This window comes from Bos indicus x Bos taurus, chromosome 27 (genome assembly GCF_003369695.1).
Source record: "Bos indicus x Bos taurus breed Angus x Brahman F1 hybrid chromosome 27, Bos_hybrid_MaternalHap_v2.0, whole genome shotgun sequence".
Lineage (NCBI taxonomy): Eukaryota > Metazoa > Chordata > Mammalia > Artiodactyla > Bovidae > Bos > Bos indicus x Bos taurus.
The window spans coordinates 5969771-5990199 of record NC_040102.1 but is presented as its reverse complement, the minus strand read 5'-3'; the positions used below and the strand labels follow the sequence as shown (position 1 = coordinate 5990199).

Genomic DNA, 20429 nt, shown 5'->3' with positions numbered 1-20429 from the left:
CAATATTATATGTTTTATTTATATAAAATATATTTCAATTTCAGTATGCCATAAAACTGACCTGCACCAAAAACTTCAATGTTTTTAACTTTTACCATCCTGTGGACCTATTTCACTCATCAGCCATCCCCCGGCTGGTGCCCTCTGACATCCACGGCTCTGTTCTGTGAATATGTGTTTATTTGCATGTCATTTGCTGTCTTAATATTTTTTTTTAGTCATTTGTTCTTTTTCCATGTATTTAGTGTTCCATATATGAATCAATTCATCAGTATTTCTGTTTTCTAAAGGTGTCTACAAGACATTATTAGATCAAAGGTGATATATAACCTTGATTGGATTAGGAAAACCTCATCAAGGTCAGGTAACCTTGGGGACGAATCAAAGGCAGCAGAAAGGGGAAGTTACCCCACTGGCCCTCCTCGGTCATCTTCAAAGGTGCAGAGTGCCCAGCGCCCAGCATTCTGGGCATCTACTGACAGGTAAGAGGCATGTGACTAAGGCTCAGGTTGATTTAAATTTGATGTTCAGTTTGTCCATCAGAGAAATGGGATATTAGACAAAATAGGTACCAGTGTAATCTAGGCCATGGGCATGAATATTTTAATTTTTTAATTTAATTATTTTTCTGGGTATCATTCAGTGAAAATGTTAGATAAGTTTTACATGTACACAAATATATTTCAGTTCCAGTAGATCATACAATTGGTGAGCACCAACAACTTGGGTGTTTTGTGACCATCCTGTGCACCCGTTTCACTCCTCGGCCATCCCCTTACCACTATCCTCTGACATGCCCTACTCTGTTCTGTGAGAATGTTCGCTTTTGTGTCATTTGCTTTCCTTTCTTTTTGTTTTGACTTATTTGCTTTTGAAATTTGTGTTTAGTGTTCCACATCGAAGTGAATTCACAAGATATTTCTCTATTCTAAATGGGTCTTCAAGACACTGAGAGATACAGGGTTAGGTTTGCTGTTCAGTCGCTCAATTGTGTCGGACTCCTTGTGACCCCCCTGAACTATAGCCTACATAACGTTGATTGGTTAAGAAAACCTCATCAAAAAAAAAAAAAAAAGGAAAGAAAACCTCATCAAGGTCATGTGACCTTTGGGGAGTATCAAGTCAGCAGGAAAGGGAAATTTCCCCTCTGACCCTCCTCAGCCACCCTGGAAGCTGCATCTCCTCAGCTCGAGTGTCCAGCACTCATGATTCTGAGCATCTGCTGACAGACTAGAGGCTCACAGCTGAATTTCAGGTTGTGTGGTTTAAATTTGGTGTTTGGCCTGTCCCTCAGGGAAATGGGACAAGAGAGAAATCATGTAGTGATGTGGCTTTAGGCAGCCTGGGATCGATTCTGTAATTTCTTTTGAATTTTATTTTACTTGTTTTAAGTTTTGGTATTATCCCATTATAACTTTAGTGAAGTTTTATGTGCATCGCCATACATCTCAGCTTCTGTGAACCACACACCTTCTCAGCACCAAAAACTGCAGTTTTCCTCTGTTACTATTTGCTGCCCCATTTTCTTTGAGGTTCCTCTTCTGATTTCCTTTACTCAGGTCTGTGTATCTTTGTATTTGCTATCATATCAACATTGTCTTCTTTAAAATTCTTTTTTCTTGTTTTCTTTTTGTTTGTCTTTTGTGTTCCACACATGAGGGAAATTCTGAATAATTTCTTTCTCTTCACATGTCTTCAGATGTGGTTAGACCAAAGGGAATAGATGATGTCACTTGGCTCAGAAATTCTCAACAAGCTCATGCGACCTTGGAGCAGCCTCAGGTCAGCTGGGAAAGGGACATTCCTTCTTGACTGGTCCTCAGCCACCTTCAAAGCTGCATCTCCCTCAGTGAGGGCATTCCTCCCCCACCTCTCTAATCATCTCCTACAGAGATGAGGTGCACAACTGGATTTTAAGATGGTTTGCTTTTTAAACCTGGTGTTCAGCATATCGCTCAGAAAAAAAGTCCATAGTAAACTTATGTAGTGGTTTGGCCAGGCAAGAGGGTAAGGTGTCTTTAAATTTATAATTTTATTTTTTAAATTGAGTAAACATTGATGTTAATATTAGATGTTTCATTTGTACTTTTTTTTTTTTTGCAATTACAAAGCTAATTTTAAAACTTTGGGGTGAACCACACAGGAATAGAAAAGACTAGGAAAGGATAACCCCCTCACCCTCTAGGAGTGGCCAAAAGGAAGAGAGGCTACCTGAGGGGAAGGAAGCACAAAAGGGACCCGCTGCAGATTCAGGGCAAAGGGAACGCCATGGGTCCTGGGGCCCGGGAGCCCTGTGGCAGGAAACCCCAGCGTGGGGGCACTGGCTTCAGGCGCACAGGCCAAGGCAAGAGGGTTGCACACGAAGCCCCACAGCTACTTGGCTTCCCCCTTCCCTTTTGCCTTTCTCAGCTTCTGCTGTGTGATCTGCATGTCCCTCTGCTTGGGGGACAATCGCCCCAGCAGCTCAGTGCTTTCCCTTAACTGAGCTGCTCTGCCTTTTCTTATTCTTCTGGCGGGCAAGCTACTGCTGGCTACCTCATGTTATGCTGATGGCAGCGACTCTGCCCTTTTGTACATTATCACATTTCAGCTTTTGAACCTTATTCATGCTCACCACCCAGATTTTCCTCTCTCACTGCCACGACACATTTGACCACCGTGACTATCCTGCCCTCTCCCCTGAAGCTTCCTCCCTCAGTTCAGTTCAGTCACTGTCATGTCGGACTCTTTGCCACTCCATGGACTGAAGCACACCAGGCTTCCCTGTCCATCACCAACTCCGGGAGCTTACTCAAACTCATGTCCATCGAATCGGTGATGCCATCCAACCATCTCATCCTCTGTCATCCCCTTCTCCTCTCGGCTTCAATCTTGCCCAGCATCAGGGTCTTTTCAAGTGAGTCAGTTCTTCACATCAGCGCCCAAAGTATTGAAATTTCAGCTTCAACATCAGTCCTTCCAGTGAATATTCAGGATTTCCTTTAGGATGGACTGGTTGGATCTCCTTGTAGTCCAAGGGACTCTCAAGAGTCCTCTCCAACCACAGTTCAAAAGCATCAATCCTTCGGTATTTGCCTTTGTTTACAGTCCAACTCTCACATCCATACATGACTACTGGAAAAACCATAGCCTTTACTAGATGGACCTTTGTCAGCAAAGGAATGTCTGCTTTTTAATATGCTGTCTAAATTGGTCATAGCTTTTCTTCCAAGGAACAAGCGTCTTTTCATTTCATGGCTGCAGTCACCATCTCCAGTGATTTTGGAGCCCCAAAAAATAAAGCCTGTCACTGTTTCCCTATCCATTTACTATGATCTTAGTTTTCTGAATGTTGAGTTTTAAGCCAACTTTTTCATTCTTTTCTTCCACTTTCATCAAGAGGCTCTTTAGTTCTTCTTCACTTTCTGTGACGAGAAAGATCTGTGCAGGAGAAGTCAAATTGTCAGAAACCTGGTCGCGATGTCATGATCTCCATTTAGGGTCAATAGGGCAGGGATGTCTCTGTGTCTCTGCATCAATTTGACAGTTTTTGTTTTTTTTTTTTCTTTTCACAGAGGTGAACCAAAAATTAAGATTCAGGAGAACCTCCAGTAGGTGTGGAAGATGGCTGGTCATTATGGATGGCTGAAAGCCTGCCGACTCTTTCAAGACCAGAAAGTGAGGAAGCAAAACCCAGGACCTGGGAGGCAGATGGCTCCCCCACTACAGGAGAAAGACTCCATGGTGAGTGGAGGCTTGGACCTGCAGGGAATCTGTGGGTGGCATGGACTGTGGAGACAGGGTTTAGACCTGGAATATTCTGGGTCCATAACTCACTAGTGCATTCGAATCCAAAGATAGCTCCCTCGACCTCCCTCCCCAGCAGATCGGGCCACTCAGAGCCTGGGAGGAACCATCGGGGCTCCTCGGGGTTATGTCTGCCCTGGCTTCATCCAGATCTTTCAATGGGGCTCTTACTGTTCACCTTAGACCGCCAGCCCCTCCTCCTCTGATGCTCCTGATGAGGGCTTTGGGAACCACAATATTGTAACTATCCTGGCACCTAAGGGACTGCGTCCTTTCTCCAGAACCAGCGTGCAACGCTCTCCATCCATCCTTGCACTCCCTTTGGCCTCGTGCCTGTGGCTTCTGCTGACTCACTGACCTGGTTCTCCTCCACCCACAGGTGAAGTGTAAGGACTGTGGAGCCTTTGGGCACACAGCAAGGAGCCTCAGGTGCCCCATGAAGCGCTGGCAAGGGGCGCTGGTCCCCCTGCCCTTGGGGTCCAGATTCGGTAAGGAGAACCTGGCGTGGAAGCTGCAGGACCCACCGACCCCAGGGACCCCTAACACGGCTGAGAGAGAGGAGGAGGAAAGGCAGAGGTGAGTGGCGGGGAGGTGGGACCCAAGGTCTGGGCTGCAATCTGGAGACGGTTCCTCTCCTTGTCGACACTGAGCTGAGTCATCTCTAGAAGGGACAGGGAAACTGGGCAGACAGAGACAGGAGCCTTGTCCTCAGAGGCCACACTTGGGGGCTCACTCTAGGCCCCGAAGTCACTAAGGAGAGTGGGGAACACACACAACTTTGCAGCTGACTGGCCCCGAAGCCATAGAGATGAAGAGACAGGACTTCCTGGGAGACCCTGGAGGGGTCTCTGGAGTCGGGGAAGGACATGGGGGTCTGCACAAAGGCAGAGGGGTTCAGGTCCTGTGTCACTCCCAAACTAGAAAAGGGGCTGGGCCACAGCACCGTTGGCCCCAACTTTGGCAAGGACACTGGGTTTCTGACACTTGACATGTTTGTGTTGCAGGAAAGAGGAGCAGCAGAGGAAGCTCCTGCAGCGATTTCCCAGGAGGCCCTGTGGTCGGCAGCCGCAGAGCTGGAAGGAGGAGCCGGAGCCTGGCCTCTGCCTGAGGGTCAGTCTCTGCTGGGCCCCCTCTTTAATCCACTGGCCTCAGTCCTGTCTGTGGGAGGAAACCATTCATGTCCTTTCCTGACCAAAGTCACATTTATTTTTCAGATGCCATTTTTCTTGCTGTCTTTGATTTTGCATTCTTACTTGCATGTCTGGCAAGAAAAAGCTGGCAGGGACATGGAAGTGATTTTATCAGTAGCTTCCATGCTATGCTATGCTATGCTAAGTCACTTCAGTCATGTCCGACTCTGTGGGACCCCCATAGACGGCAGCCCACCAGGCTCCCCAGTACCTGGGATTCTCCAGGCAAGAACACTGGAGTGGGCTGCCATTTCCTTCAATGCATGAAAGTGAAAAGTGAAAGTGAAGTCGCTCAGTCATGTCCGACTCTTAGCGACCCCAGCCCATGGGATTTTCCAAGCAAGAGTACTGGAGTGGGGTACCATTGCCTTCTCCAAGTAGCTTCCATAGTAGAAGTTAAAACAGGAATCTGTGAATTGTGATTCATCCTCCATGACCATGAAAAGTCATTTTGCCATCATAGTGCCTGCAAAACACCAAGCTGTGTACAGTCCTAAGAGTGTGTACCAAAATCTTGTTTCCCCTTGCTTAACAAGATATATTTTTATAACATTTCCATTTACCTATTTGATCTATAAATGTATCAACGTCATACTGTAATTTTCTTTTTTTATGAGCAAACCTGATGTTGAGGATCTTATCATGTAAACTAATGCCTGTGAGGTGTTTTACTGGATGGAGAGAAGATTCTCACACCTGGCCTCTCTGTGTGGTCTTGTCTTACAGCACCCAAACATGCCCCTGCTTATCCACACATCCAAGAGGAAATCCCTCCAGCATCCAGATCACCCAAGAGGGTCACCAACGAGGAGAGATGATGTGAAATCCAGCCTCCCCACAGTGGCTCTCATCAGCAGGAATTTGGCCCCGGCCTCCAAGGGCCACATTGAGGCTCCAGGCAAGAGATGTGCTCAGATCCCCACCCTGACACGTGTGAACCCCCCAAAGAAACCTAGACTCAGCCCCGTCCAGACCCCTCAGCAGAGCACTCCGACAGCAGATCTGGGGGCCTTCCTGAATCTCCCTCCTCCACCCAGCACAGCTGGACGTGGACCGAGAGTGGCCGCCCGTGTATCCAGGGAGACACCTGCCCAGGGGCAACGCTTGGACCTCCAGCGGACAGATCTCCTTCCAGGAGCGTGGGCGCCGTCTCTGCAGCCCACCCCCCGCCCATCATCCGCGTCCCGGCCCAGCCTCTCAGGATGCTCTTCTTGAGAGATGGCGAAGGCTGCTGGAGCTGCAGGTACACTGCACCCCCGTCTCCGCTGCCTGCGGAGCAGCCAGCCCCTCCTGCTCAGAGCCCGTCCGTTGACCAGGAGCCCGAGGAACAAGCTGTCCCCGGGCCCCGGAGCGTCCTCTACGATGACCTCCAGGTGTCTTCTTCCTCCGAAGAGAGTGACTGGGACGAAGACTCCAGTGGCAACTGAGACTCGTCCTCCAGCGCCCGGTGCCCTGACTTGACTGTGACTCTGGCGGGTGGGCTGGGTGTTAGAGGGAGTGGCTGTTCCCGGTGAAGCAGGACTCCCCACCCTGGTGGGCGAGACAGCAGTGGGACCGGACCACCCTGGGGACACACAGCTGCACACACTGCCCTGTCTCCTCATGGAATCCGAGTCTGTCCCATGGCACTCATCCAACCGAATGGCAAGCTGTCAACCTCAATCTATTAGAAGTAATGGAGGCAAATTCTAGGAGTGACTTTAACCATTGGGTAGATAGGAAGTGATGGTAGTATCTGTAGTTGATGATGGTAGTGTCTGTGTTGGATGGTAGTATCTGTATCTGAACATTTGGAACCTGCCTAAAGGGCCGGACTCTGCTCTGCAGAAGGTCAGCAGTGCCTTGTCCTGAGATGAGACTCATGGACTCTGTGGAGTCTTTCACTGTAAATCATGGTGGGGGACCTTCCCATGGCTGTGCTTATTATGTTTTATTAGTGGTAGTTGCTCAGTCATATCTGACTCTTGCAACCCCATGGACTGTAGCCCACCAGGCTCCACTGTCCATGGGGATTCTCCAGGGAAGAATACTGGAGTGGGTTGCCATGCCCTCCTCCAAGGGATCTTCCTGATCGAGGTATCAAACCTGAGTCTCCTGTAGCAGGAAGATTCTTTACCCTCTGAGCCACCAGGGGTGTTACTATAAAGCTTTATTTAAATTTTTTCTATATTTATAGAATAAACAAGAAAAACTATACAATCATATCAAGAGATGTAGAAAGAGCATTTTGTGGCAGGCAGGCCCTGAACTCAGCCCTAGCAGGGCCTTCCTGTGCCCTAATGTCCCCACCTTCCCCTTTTTAATGATAATTTTTCCTGGATTGATATAATGTGTCTCAAAAATTTTATAAAATTTACCATAGAATAAAAAATTTTCTTTAAATTTTAATAAAGTTCTACCATATAAGACATGTTTTATGTGGTTTTTACCTCTATGTCTTGAAGAGGATCTGAATATTATTTTTACTCAAGATAGATTTTGTAATTGAGGGAAAGAGCTTCGGAAGACCTTATAAAAATACAGAATCAGGCCGCTGCTCTGAGGTCATCAAATGAGCAGCAGGGTTTGAGAAGCACTGGAGGTGGTGGGCAGAGAACACCCACCTCACCGGCTGCCTCTCTTCTCCAGCAGGAAAAGACCCGAGTAGGTCCAAGAACAGCCACTGAGCCACGTGGAGAGGACTTCCTTGGAAGAGCAAACTGTGCTCCTTCCTTCCTGCAGAGCAACGGTTGGGGGAATGTCCTCATTCTGCAGAGCCCTGCACCTCAGGGGCAGGGGGCTGCTGGCTGAAGGCGCAAGGGGATGAAACTATCAGGGAGACGGCTGGCACGCTGGGGCCGTGCCCAGACCTCCCAAAACTTCTGACACGGTCTTTCTCTGTGACCTGGGTCACAGCCTATTCCTTTTACGCCCTTGTCTCAGGATCTAAATCCTCCTCATTACATTCTTAGATTCTCACAAAACAAAACATCGTCTGATCTTCAACTTTCTCATTTCAAAGGCTCTGAATGGGCCTGAGAAATGCTGTATTTTATGGGATCCTCTGAGCATCACAGGAGTAGAGAGGAGTCTGTCACAGAAGCCAGGTGAGATTGGAATTATTGGGATTGGGTGGGCTGATATTCTTGGGCCTGTGCCTCCAGGAGGCAGGGGTTTAGGACACAGGACAATTTTAGTGAGATGGCACAGATCTGGGCTCCATCAGAACACGTGCTGTCAGCTGTGAGAAGATGGTCCTCCATCCGCCCAGGTGATGGCACACAGCTTTTTAGCCATACTTGCCCCAAAATATTTAGAGTAAGCAAAGAGGGGTTCAACAATTTCCTACTTTCAAAACAAAAATAATCATTTAAATAGCCCAGGGAAGAAAGATAACAAAAAAAAATGTGTAATGACAATATATTTCAAAAAATTGAAAAAGAATGAGATAACATGTTTTTAAAAACTTATTTGAATTTATATATCATTTCAAGCTGTGTGAAATAGAACTCATGACAAATGAAGAATGAGAAAGAATGTACATAGGCTGACATTATATAGACATTAGATGCATACAGCATCTTGAAGTTCTTTTCAAGGAATTCCTAAGCCCTTCATCCTCACTGACCACATTCTGGTCTCATGAAATCCCCGAGAAGAGCTCTATGTTAAGTCTCTGCCTCCTGAGGGAATGGACAAAAGACATGGAAAATGTGTTCTGAAGTCTTTAATGTGAAATAGCACATTCCCTCCTACTCTAGTCTGGCGTTTCCCATTAGTTTCCATCAAGGTTTCCTGGAGCCAGAATTTCCCAGATCAAGGCACAGATGGGTTTGTTTGTCCCAGAGGCCTGTGTCCATGTACAGCTGACACGAATCAACTCACTGTGTCCTCACACGGCCGTTCCTCTTGCTCAGACCCCTGGTGTCTTCTCGTGCTTCTAAGGGCACAGATGAGATTGGATTAGGGCCCCACCAGAAGGCCATCACTTTAATCTAATCCTGGCTCTCACTGCAGGCTCACCAGGTAAAGTCACCTTCTGATGCACTGAGTGTTCCCGCTTCAACATATGAACTTGGGGGGCAACACAAAGCTCATTATACATACTTGACAGAAAATATTAAACCACATAATATTTTCAGAAGAAAAATCATCTGTCAAAACCCTCAAGGAACAAAGGTGATTCCACTCCAGGGTACATATCTGAAGAAAAGGAAAGAACAGCAAAAGATACAATGCACTTTCCATATTTGCAGAATTATTACTTGTAAGAGCCAAGACAGGGATGCAACCTTAGTGTCCATCCACAGATGAATGGATAAAGAAGATGTGGTATATATTAGAATGGAATACTACTTAGCAAAAAAGAAAAGAATGAAATTTGCCATTAGAAACAATAGGGATGAGCCTAGGCATACAGTGCTGAGTGAAATAAGTCAGAGAAAGACAAATATTGTATGCTATCACATATATGTTAATCTAAAAAAAAAAAAAAAGAAAGAACAGAAACAGATTCACAGGTATACAATACAAACTGCTACTGCTAAGTCGCTTCAGTCGTGTCCAACTCTGTGAGACCCCATAGACGCCAGCCCCCCAGGCTCCCCCGTCCCTGGGATTCTCCAGGCAAGAACACTGGAGTGGGTTGCCATTTCCTTCTCCAATGCATGAAACTGAAAAGTGAAAGTGAAGTCGCTTAGTCGTGTCTGACTCCTAGCGACCCCGTGGACTGCAGCCCACCAGGCTCCTCCATCCATGGGATTTTCCAGGCAAGGGTACTGGAGTGGGGTGCCATCGCCTTCTCCAACAATACAAACTAGTGGTTACCATTGGGAGGGGGAGGTGGGAGGGGCAAGTTAGGGGTTAAGGATTAAGAGATACAAACTGCCATATATAAAATAAATACACTACAAGGATATATGGTACAACACAGGGAATACACACAATATTTTATAATCATTTCAAGAGGGGTATAATGTATAAAAAATACTGTATCACTAAGTTGTATATCTGAAACAAATATAATATTGTTCATCAACTATACTTTAAAAATTAAATGAAAATAAAATAAAGTATATACGTTTTGAGTCAAAACATACATTCTAATGTGCCAGGAGAAAATAGGAAAGAACACAAGTGTAGAAATAAATTCCCAAGCTTAGATGAAAGGCAATTCCTTTCGTTACAGTGGGAAGATGGCATAATTAATACATGACCCTACAAGAGTTCTTTAAATCTTGTGGTAGAAAGAGTCCACACTCAAAATTATCTATTTCATTTTGGAAACAGTCTGTACATAATCTGATGAATGTAAAGGAAAAGGATGAGTCCATGGAGACTGAATGGTAATGGCATAAGTTTAAAATATTCTTTTTAAAAAATTGAAGTACAGTGGATTTACCTTAATATACTAGTTTCAGGTGAAATATTCTTTAATGAATATGGGAGATGGAATTGAAATGCACGAGATAATAGGCTCACCAGGCATTGTATGAGGTATAAGCAAAATGTCCTCGGATACAGTGAAATACTGTGTCCCTTGGTTAAATTTTTTCCACTTGGGAACCAGGAATTTTAAGCTTAAAGAGCCATCTCCACATCCATAAGATTTCCACTCAAATATTTAAATCAGCTGTGCATACAATGGAAATAAAATTACTTATGATAGTTTACCGTGTAGGAACACTTGTATGGATTTTCCTACTAACCAAGAAGCAAAGTATAAAGTTGTCTTCCCATTTTCTTTACACAGTTAATAGATTTTTAACATGTTCTTGAAGGTACTGTGTTGTCAGTACTTTAAAAGTCACACTCTGCCGCCCAGCAATAGATTTTATGCTGTCACCTCATTATTTATATTTCAAATGTTCATAGTTCTTCATCTTGCACTTCATTTTTAATTCCAAATTTCTCCCAGGGAACCCCAGCTTCATTTCCACAGAATCCCAGTGTGTCTGATGCCCTGTTTTTTGAAGACAGTACAGAGAATGCACTCAAAACTTTTTATGAATGAAGAAGAGAACGATGGATTTTCTCACTGTCCCTGGACAATGTCATTACATCTTTGCTCTTCCAACACTGGGTGTGGGTTACAATTTTGATTAATCTGGAAAATCCAGACTTTCAAACCGGTTCACAGACTGAAACCCTATCAAGCTCAGGATCTTGATAGGGTGGATCAGGTTGGGTTATAAACTGCTATTCAGGTTTAAAAGGAAGTCAAACAGACAGAGGGAGGCATTTGTTCAGAGAAGCTGGACCATTTAGGAGGTTGGAGGAAGAGGAATCAGTTGCTTGCTATGGAATCCTCAGAATCCATTTGGCTTGACCCGCTCCTCCAATTCAGGATTTTGGTGAGTGCTCCAAACTGTGAGAAAGGACTGTGCTTCCTTCCTTTAATGTTATGTCTTATCTGTCTCTAGACACATCATAGTCTCTGAATCGTACTGTGTCAACATTTTCTCTGCCACTCTCATTCCAACCTTTGACTGTTCACATCCCTTTTTTCAGCTCCAACATTTCTGTCTTGAATCTATTTATCCACCTAACCTAAGATCCTAATCTTGTGCTTTCAAATACAGTACCATGTGGCTTGAACATTTAAATTAATCCAATTAAATAGCTAAATTTCAGTCATTGGTACTGCCAGCCAAACTTCATCCCACGTGTGTGACACTTTCTGTATCACACAATGCAGATACAGTGTCCTTCGTCTTGAAAAGTTTTATTGGTCATTGATCTACATCTGATGTTTTTAAATATTTGTTTCTAAATATTTAGGTGATTATCTTCTAAGTTTTCATTTTCTGCTTCTCTGAATTAATTTCCTTTAATGGATTTCATCAGGTGATTTTCCTCACTTTATTTATGTGTCTTGAGATCTATTTTTATGTTGAAATAATTATCTCAAGATGGAATAAATCACTTGAAATACTTAAATTCTTCCAAAAAATTAATATATATTAACCTCCTTTGATTCTTATGACATCTAAGCTGAACAAGCCAAAGTTGCCTAGGTTCCATCTTCTTTCTATTGTAGGCAGCCTGTTACATATGCCTGGGGTTTCCCTGGATATCATAGTAATTTACCTATTCCTATTATCAGTAGAAGAAATATTCTAAGAGTGAAAAAGAACACTTCACTTCACTTTCGAAATTGTCTTAAGTTGAATCGAAACCAAAGGCAATCCAGGGTCAAGTCTTGATTGGTTTTCCTGAACAGTCCCTCCCAGCTTGGGTTTCCCCAGGTTCTCTGCATACTCTAATCACTAATCCAGTCACTTTTCCTTGAGTGGATTTTGGGATTTGTGTTTTGTCCTGGACACTAGATTTCTCTCCACAGTGAGCAGAGGCATGGATCCAGGAATTCATTTCTGATAGGAAATGATCCCTAGGCTTTCATTTTGGTTTCAAAGGGAGGACCGGAGAGCAGAAGATTGAGAGCAAATATCTCCAGGGAGATTTCTGTTTCAAGATAGAGGGGATGTGGTGAGGGGATCTACTTTGGATATATGGAGAGGTTCCCCCCAAACTAAGCGATAAATACAAAGAAATAACAGGAGTTTCTTCTGATTATTGTTGTTAGAAGTCATCTTACAGAACCTATTGATCTTTGTTAGGCTAAAGGTATTTGATCACAAGACACAGACTGAGCAAAATTAAATGACAGCTGCTCCTTCCTCTAGTGTAACCCTGTCATATATTCAAGATTTTGGAACCTCTGGGTGTCCATTGTAAATTGGTAAGTAAAGCAATTTCCTTCTAAACCTCCGTATTTCTGACCATCCTCAAGCAGGAGGATTGAGACGGTCTGACAGTAACACTGTGACTCCTGGACTTCTGCTGCTTCCTGGTGCAGGGACGTTAAGGACGGGGTTGGCAGGATGGGTGCTATGGTTCCTCCAAATCGAAGAAGTCCTCCATTTAACTCCATCCTAAAAGAGGTCCTAGGGTAATTGATATCCATATCCATGGAGGACAGACCTAACCTTAGGGCTGAGGGAGAACTGGAAGGCAGTGTGTTTCCAGAGGACTGCCAGGGCTGTTGCAGAAGCACTGTGGGCACATAAGGCAGGAGATGATCTAGGGGCTTCCAGAGTGCTTACCTACAGCAATAAACCACCATCCTCTCTGGCGAGAGTCAGGGTCCCTGATGGTGGGAATCAGGGAGGACACTGAGCGATTCTGGGTGCCACGGGCTGATGAACACAAAGTCAATGCTTAGCACGTTCTTATTTGCAGACTCGGACTTTTTGTGTTAGCAACCGCAGCTCTAGCTCTTCACATGGGATCTGGGAGAGAAGAAGCTGCATAATATTCCCTGGACACACCACCGGTTTCCGAGTGCTGGGCTGGGGCTACACCCAGGTGAAGGTTGGGGCTTGAATTCAGGTGGGTCTGGAAGCACAGCAGTAATTTCTCATGGCTTCTTCTCCATCCTCAGGTTGGCCTGCCTAGTGCTTGATCGGCTGTGAGTGAGATCCCGAGAAAGGCTCCCGGTGACTGAGCTTAAGGATGGAGCCCCTGGTGAGTAGTGATGCTTCCTCCTGAAGCTGCACCCAGTCCCCATCCTTCCTCAGCTCAGCCGCCCACTCTGGACAGCGGTAGGGTTGTTCTGTCTAAACCAGAATATCCCTGATGTTTTAGGAATCAGTGACATTTGGAGATGTAGCCATCGACTTCACCCAGGAAGAGTGGAGCCTGCTGGACAAGTCCCAGAAAAACCTGTTTAGAAATGTGATGCTGGAAACTGTCACCCACCTGGTCTCTGTAGGTGAGTCTGTCAACAGGGATGTGCCTGCACCTGTGTCCATTCTGTTCATTCACTCACTGAACAAGCTATCCTGTGTCCCACTCCAGCTGCTTCCTGATTCTCTGCTAGTTCTCATAACTATATAAAAGGAAGCTGTTCCTTTCCAGGTACTTTTTATTACCACATGGAAGGGTTATCTTGGCCAGGTTTCATATCTTTGTTGCTACTCAGTGTCAACATTCAGAACAGAGCTGAGGATTCAATGGATATTGTAATACATAAATAGTAGGATAAAGGATGAAATATTTTTTTAAATAATTCTTTTGTTCCTGTCACTGCATGAAGGCTTGAGACCAGAGTACATGTATATGTCATATTCATGTCTGTATATGACATAATTTTGATTCTTCCTGTAAGGTGAATCATTACTGGATCCTGTTTGACAGAAATATTCAGCCCACTGTAGAGTCTTTTGATCTTTCCCATTTGGAAAAGATTCTGTGGACTCTCTCTGAACTGGTGCACGGGCATCAGCCTTAGACAGCCTCACTGTTCTTGCTGCTGCTCTGGGTTTCCTCCTGATCCATTGAAGGACCTTCACTGTTCTGTCTGGTAAAGATGTTTCTGCCTGCACTGACCTTCAATTATCTCTTTACTTTCCTCAGTACCTTACCTGTTTTGAGCACAGCAAAGAGTAATTAGCCTGGACTCAAAATCCACAGCTTTTTTTTTTTTTAATCAAACAGGCTATCAGATCAGCAAATCAGATGTGGTTTTCCAACTGGAACAAGGGAAAGAGTTGTGGACACAAGCAGCAGGAGGCCTCCAAGGTCAGAGTCCAGGTGAGCATCCTTGGAGATACCAAATGAAAGTGAAGTGAGGGACATATCCTAAAATGGAAGTGAGGACATTTGGGCATATTCCTCACATTGTTATCATCCTGTGCATCTATCACCACAATTCATATTACTTCCTTCCAGCCACTTGCTCTTCTTTCAGGGAAAAAGTGCTGTGGGCTTTCTGAACTTAAAACTTCTACATAGTGATTCTTGTCCTGATCCTCCCATTTAATGTTTTTTCCATCATAATAGACAATGACTCTTAAAAAAAAAAATTTTTTTTTTAATATGGACCATTTTAAAGTCTTTATTGAATTTGTTAGAATATTTCTCCAGTTTTATGATTTGGTTTTTCAGTCACAAGACATGTGGGATCTCAGCTCCCCTATCAGGGATCAAGCCCACACTCCCTGCACTGGAAGGTGAAATCTTAACCCCTGCACCACCAGGGAAGCTCCTAGACAATTACCTTTAAAGTATTTCTACTACCTCATGATCTCTTTGTTATACACAGTTTCTCCATCTAAGTACCAATTTTTGAAACACAGGCACACAGACCTTGGTATTTATCTATGTTTTTATTTCTCTAATGCCATTCTAAAATCTATACATTTTTTCCATTTCTGTAGGCAGTGAAAGTCTCTTTAGACAACAAGAAGTGACATTAATGCAAAGTGTCTACTGGAAGCACACATCCCCAGTAAGGACAATGGTACGTTTCATGGGTGAGAAGCCCAGGCAGCAACTGAATGACCTAGTGATGAGATAAGTTGGTAACTGAGCACAGTTTCCTGTATGTAAGTTGAAATTGAGCTTTTTCCAGGCAAATTTTTAGATATCTGAAACTAATTAATAAGATAGTATGAGCTCAAAACCATAATATAAGAAAAAAAAGTCAGTTGCTAAAATATTGCTCATCTTATAGTCTTTAAAACACAATGAAATCTTCAAAATTAATGTGATATCTGGGGTCAGGAAACTAGAAAAGAGAATGTTTGTGCCTGCACGGGAATAACAACATGTGTTTGCAGCCAACACTGGAGACACTTTAACAGGAGACTATTATCGGCTGATGCTCTAGGGTGAATATGTAGACAATGAGTGTCTACCTGGACATGGGCAAACCAGTAACAGCCTCATATCTCCTCCCCTCAAAGCAGGTTTCTCACCCACAAGGGGATCCTGCTGAATGTGCTGATTTGGGAGACGAAGTTACTCCTACATCTTCACTTCAATATTCAATAGTTCCCTTCAGAAGCAAACATAATGTCAGCAAACAGCATGGAAAATCACTTAGTCAAGGGTCATTCCTCAATGGACAGGGTCACATTCACACTAGACGTAAATCATGTGAATGTGCTCTGTGTGGGAAAGTTTTTAATAGATGCTCTAGCCTTAGCAGACATAAGATGATTCACACTGGAGAGAAACCATTCAAATGTCAACTGTGTGAGAAAGTCTTCAATCAAAGATTCTCCCTGAAAGTACATGAGAAAACTCACACAGGAGAGAAGCCCTATGAATGTCATCAGTGTGGAAAAGCCTTTAGCAGATGTGCTAGCCTCAGGAGACACAGCATGATTCACACTGGAGAGAAACCATTCAAATGTCATCTGTGTGGGAAAGTCTTCAATCAAAAGTCCTCCTTGAAACAACATGAGAGAACTCACACAGGAGAGAAGAGATATGAATGTCATCAGTGCGGCAAAGCCTTTCTTCAAAGCTCTGGCCTTAGTTCACATAAGAAAGTCCACACTGGAGAGAAGCCACATGTATGTCTTGAGTGTGGGAAGGCCTTTACTCATAGTTCGGGGCTTCATGTGCACAAAAGAATCCACATTAAAGAGAAACCACATGTATGCTCTGTGTGTAGGAAGGCCTTCAATAAATATGCTAAGCTGAGGGAACATGAGAGAACCCACAGTGGAGAGAAGCCCTATGAATGTCAGCTCTGTGGAGAACACTTCACTCGTGCCTCTTCCCTTAGACGACACAAGGGAACCCAGCACAGGAGAGAAAACCAGTAGGACCCTCAGTAGATGTTCTGACCTGAGGTGACATAATCAATGTGGAGGTTCCTTCAGGCATTGTGCTATGCAGTCCAGACAGGCACTGCCTGTGGATGTGGATCCACACATGTGCTTTCTCTGTGACTAAGCCTTTAGTCATTAGCCTGACCTCGTGTAACTTAACAGAACTCACTCTACAAACACAATATGGGTGTTTCCAGCAACAGCCCCCAACTCTAAAGACCTTAGAGGACATGAGCAGAGGATAAGCAACCCCTTCTACTTCTTCGATAATTATTGATCTATGTGAACCAACTCCACGGAGAGAACCACTAAGACTGTGATAACTGTTGACAACCATTCAGTTGATGTGCACAAGAAACCTTGAAAAAAAAATAAACACAAGAACAAAGATGAAGACTCTTGAAAGATACCAAAGTAGGTTGAGCAACACCAAGCATACTTTTAAATAATTCATCCTACAGAAGTTATTTCCTGGAAAGGTATGAGAAATTCTTTCTCCATAGAGCAACCCCTCTGGTTCACACATGCTCAGTCTATAGAACACACTCTCAGGGTCATGACAGAAAGGAAGACTTCAGGGATCACTTTCATTTCTCAGTCAACATTAAATTCTCACACTGAGGATGCAGCAATCCTAAAATCAAAAGTGAATCTACAGCTAGATTTCATATCAGAAAAAAAAAAGATACTGTGTGGGAGGGAGAATCCTATAAGAATCCTGTAACAGTCAGGCAGTTTGTGATTGGGGGAAATACCTCTTCATGAAAATGTGGTATCAAATGGAGAGTGAAGTGACCCAGCGACATGGAATGTAGGTTTTTGTAAAATTAAAGTCTGTCCAAAAAAGTCATAGTGGAAAATATTCAAACAATAAAGTCTGTGGCTAAAGGAGCTTAGTGTTGCTGTCTGGTTTCCTTGGGCCCCTGCAAACACAGGGATGGGCTGGGAGGTGGCACTGGTGGTAAAGAACCCGGCTGCCAGGGCAGGTAGATGCCTGAGTCAGGAAGACCCCCTGGAGGAGGGCATCACAACCCACTCCAGTATTCTTGCCTGAAGAATCCCCATGGACAGAGGAACCTGGTGGGCTACAGTCCACAGGGTTGCAGACTCGGACATGACAGAAGAGACTTAGCACAGGGGTGCAGGTCTGCACTCTGCAAAAGTGGGCGGAGACTCAGCCCCACTCTCTGAGTCCCCTTTTCTCCATTGCTCTTTCCTCACAACTCAGATCCACTCATTCCAACATACCCCCCATCTACCCCTTCAGGTCCTGGTGGGTGACACAGCTCTAATCTTCAGCTCCACTGGCCAGGTTTCCCAGAATGTCACAACCTGCTCAGGCAAGGTCCTTGGGGAGCCTCAGAGACATCTGGTCCTACGTTATTTGAGGCCCTTAAACCTATGTCTGCAGATGGAAACCACCCGGGGCTCAAGAGACAGACATCTCTGCCCTCCAAGACCTCAGAAATCTCTGTTATTCTGTACCAAAGCCTCAGAACTGTGCCAAGTGGATGGAGGGTTCCTTCCATGATCATACTAATTTACTCAGCTAATTCCTGAATTATGCACACAGTTGTCTCACTAAACAGGACAAGCTCATGGAATAAATCTGCAGGAATATAAAATGTGTAAACTACCAGCCATCACACAAGCAGGTTTTTAAAATAATTAGCGCAAAAAAAAAAAAAAAAAATAATTAGCGCAATGTACTTTTCCTCCCCAAAAAATGTTGTCACAAAGCAGATCTCCCCACCTTGTCTGTAGGACTTGAAAAGTTATCCTTTGACACATATCCATATCCTTTTCCTCACAAAAACCCTCCCATAGCTTCAGGGCGGAAGACATTCACTGTAGCTCCTGTTCAAACTGCTGCTGTCCCAGGAGAACGACCCTCCTCCAAACCTCTAAATCATTGGATTCTTTCTTAACATATGAAACTAGGATACATATTTTATGCCTCCAATAATACTTAGGAATTCAGAGAAACATTCTTTTTTTCCAAAACTTGAAACACTGAGGAAAGTATGGAATACCACAATGATTCCTTTCCTCCCAATTCCAAATTCTGTAAGTGACTTCAATTTTCTATCTCTTTTCTAGAGGAGAGTCCTGCTCCCGATGTGAACACATTATGACATACTCCTTTTGGACAGGTTTCATTTTGGACAACCAGGAAAAGGAGGTTTTGAGGACTGGAAGCCAATAAAAGGGGAGGTAGTAGTGAGCCAAAGGGAGTGGGCCTTTTAACAAGGCGGTTTTGGTGAAAATGAAGCTGAACGTATGGCAACCCAGATCTTAAACCTGCTCCCTTGTATTGATATAGAGGGAAAGTGAAAGTGAAGGTCACTCAGTCCTGTCCGACTCTTGTGACCCCACAGACCAAACAGTCCATGGAGTTCTCCAGACCAGAATACTGGAGTAGGTAGCCTTTCCCTTCTCCAGGGGATCTTCCCAACCCAGGGATTGAAGCCAGGTCTCCCACACTGCAGGGGATTCTTTACCAGCTGAGCCACAAGGGACGCCCTGAGGGAAGCGTCACCAAAGGTTTACAGGGGGTTTGAAAATCTGTATCACAGAACTGAGACTCTGAAATGGGGACAGACCTAGAAGATCAGAATTCAAAATTCTGATGGGAAATCCAGAAATGCATTGAAAAGTGAGTGGAAAACTAGGAGGGAAGCCTCTTGGGATAAATAAACATTGCTGTTCAGTTGTTAAGTCATGTCCAACTGTTTGGACCCTCCTGGACTGTACCCCACCAGGCTCCTCTGTCCTTCGGGATTTTCAGGCAAGAATACTGGAGTGGGTTGCCATTTCCTTCTCCAGAGGATCTTCCACACCCGGGACTGAATCAGAGTCTGCTGTGTCTCCTGCACTGCAAGCATATTCTTTACCACTGAGCCATCAGGGAAGCCAAATACACTACCTTCAATAAAATAAAGCATTTTTTTTTAAGAACTGCATCCAAACCATAGGGAAGAATCAAAGATGTCTGACTCTGCAGTTTTATTTTGGTAAATGAAAAAATAACTATGTTTTGTAGCTTCACTTGATTTAGAAGGTCACCCCCCTCTATTTTTTTCCCTTCAAAATATAAGTCCTTCAGCTGGTGCATTTTCTACTGTAGGGCTTTTGTAGGGAAGGAGCGGGTACTCTATCTCATTAAATCAGCGGGTCAGCACAGCAAGGTCCTTTGGAAGTGGCCCAAATAAAAAAGAGGAATGTGTGTGTGTCTGTTACTCAGTCGTGTCCAACTCTGCGACCCCATGGACTATAGCCTGCCAGGCTCCTCTGTCCATGGGATTCTCCAGGCAAGAATACTGGAGTGGGTTGCCATTTCCTTCTCTAGGGGATCTTCCCAACCCAGGGATCAAACCTGGGTCTCCCACACTGCAGGCAGATTCTTTACCATCTGAGCTACTAGGGAAGCCCAAAAAGGAGGAATAGTTTGGCTAACTGCCTACTTTGAAAGTTAAAGGGCCCACCTGCATCATCAGCATCACCATGCCTAAATATCACTTCTTCCTTAAACTACACCCCAGTTAGATAGATAAGACACACACACAGATAGATGTCTTGGTGAGACAGGCCTGGGACTGGGACACTTTGCTGCAGTGCTGGAATGCTTGCACCCTACAAAATCCAAAGAAACTGTAGGAGACTAAAAATAACTGTGTGCATGTGCAGTTGGGGCGAATTCTTCAACCCAAAAGACACACAAAGACAAAAATAAACTCAGCAGTCATTTCTGAAGAGCCAGGAGCAAAAACTGAGTGTAAGAACAAAAGTAGGGCACTGAGGGCCCTCTGCACTCAACACCACAAAAAGGTGGGCAAACCACCTAAGCCAC

General features: G+C 44.4%; 2 protein-coding genes across 2 annotated transcripts; both read left to right on the top strand.

Moving 5' to 3' along the window:
• The first annotated feature begins 11879 nt into the window (after window positions 1-11879).
• Window positions 11880-15341, top strand: LOC113885001 (putative zinc finger protein 705B). The gene is made up of 4 exons (XM_027530106.1): window positions 11880-13481; window positions 13602-13728; window positions 14454-14549; window positions 15176-15341. Exons 1-4 carry the CDS (start codon window positions 13470-13472, stop codon window positions 15313-15315), a joined length of 375 nt encoding a protein of 124 aa, XP_027385907.1. The 5' UTR covers window positions 11880-13469; the 3' UTR covers window positions 15316-15341.
• A 23-nt stretch (window positions 15342-15364) lies between these two features.
• Window positions 15365-17582, top strand: LOC113885000 (zinc finger protein 239-like). Its single transcript, XM_027530105.1, has one exon. The coding sequence runs from the start codon at window positions 15644-15646 to the stop codon at window positions 16571-16573; it is 930 nt and encodes a 309-aa protein (XP_027385906.1). The 5' UTR covers window positions 15365-15643; the 3' UTR covers window positions 16574-17582.
• The last annotated feature ends 2847 nt before the right edge of the window (window positions 17583-20429 follow it).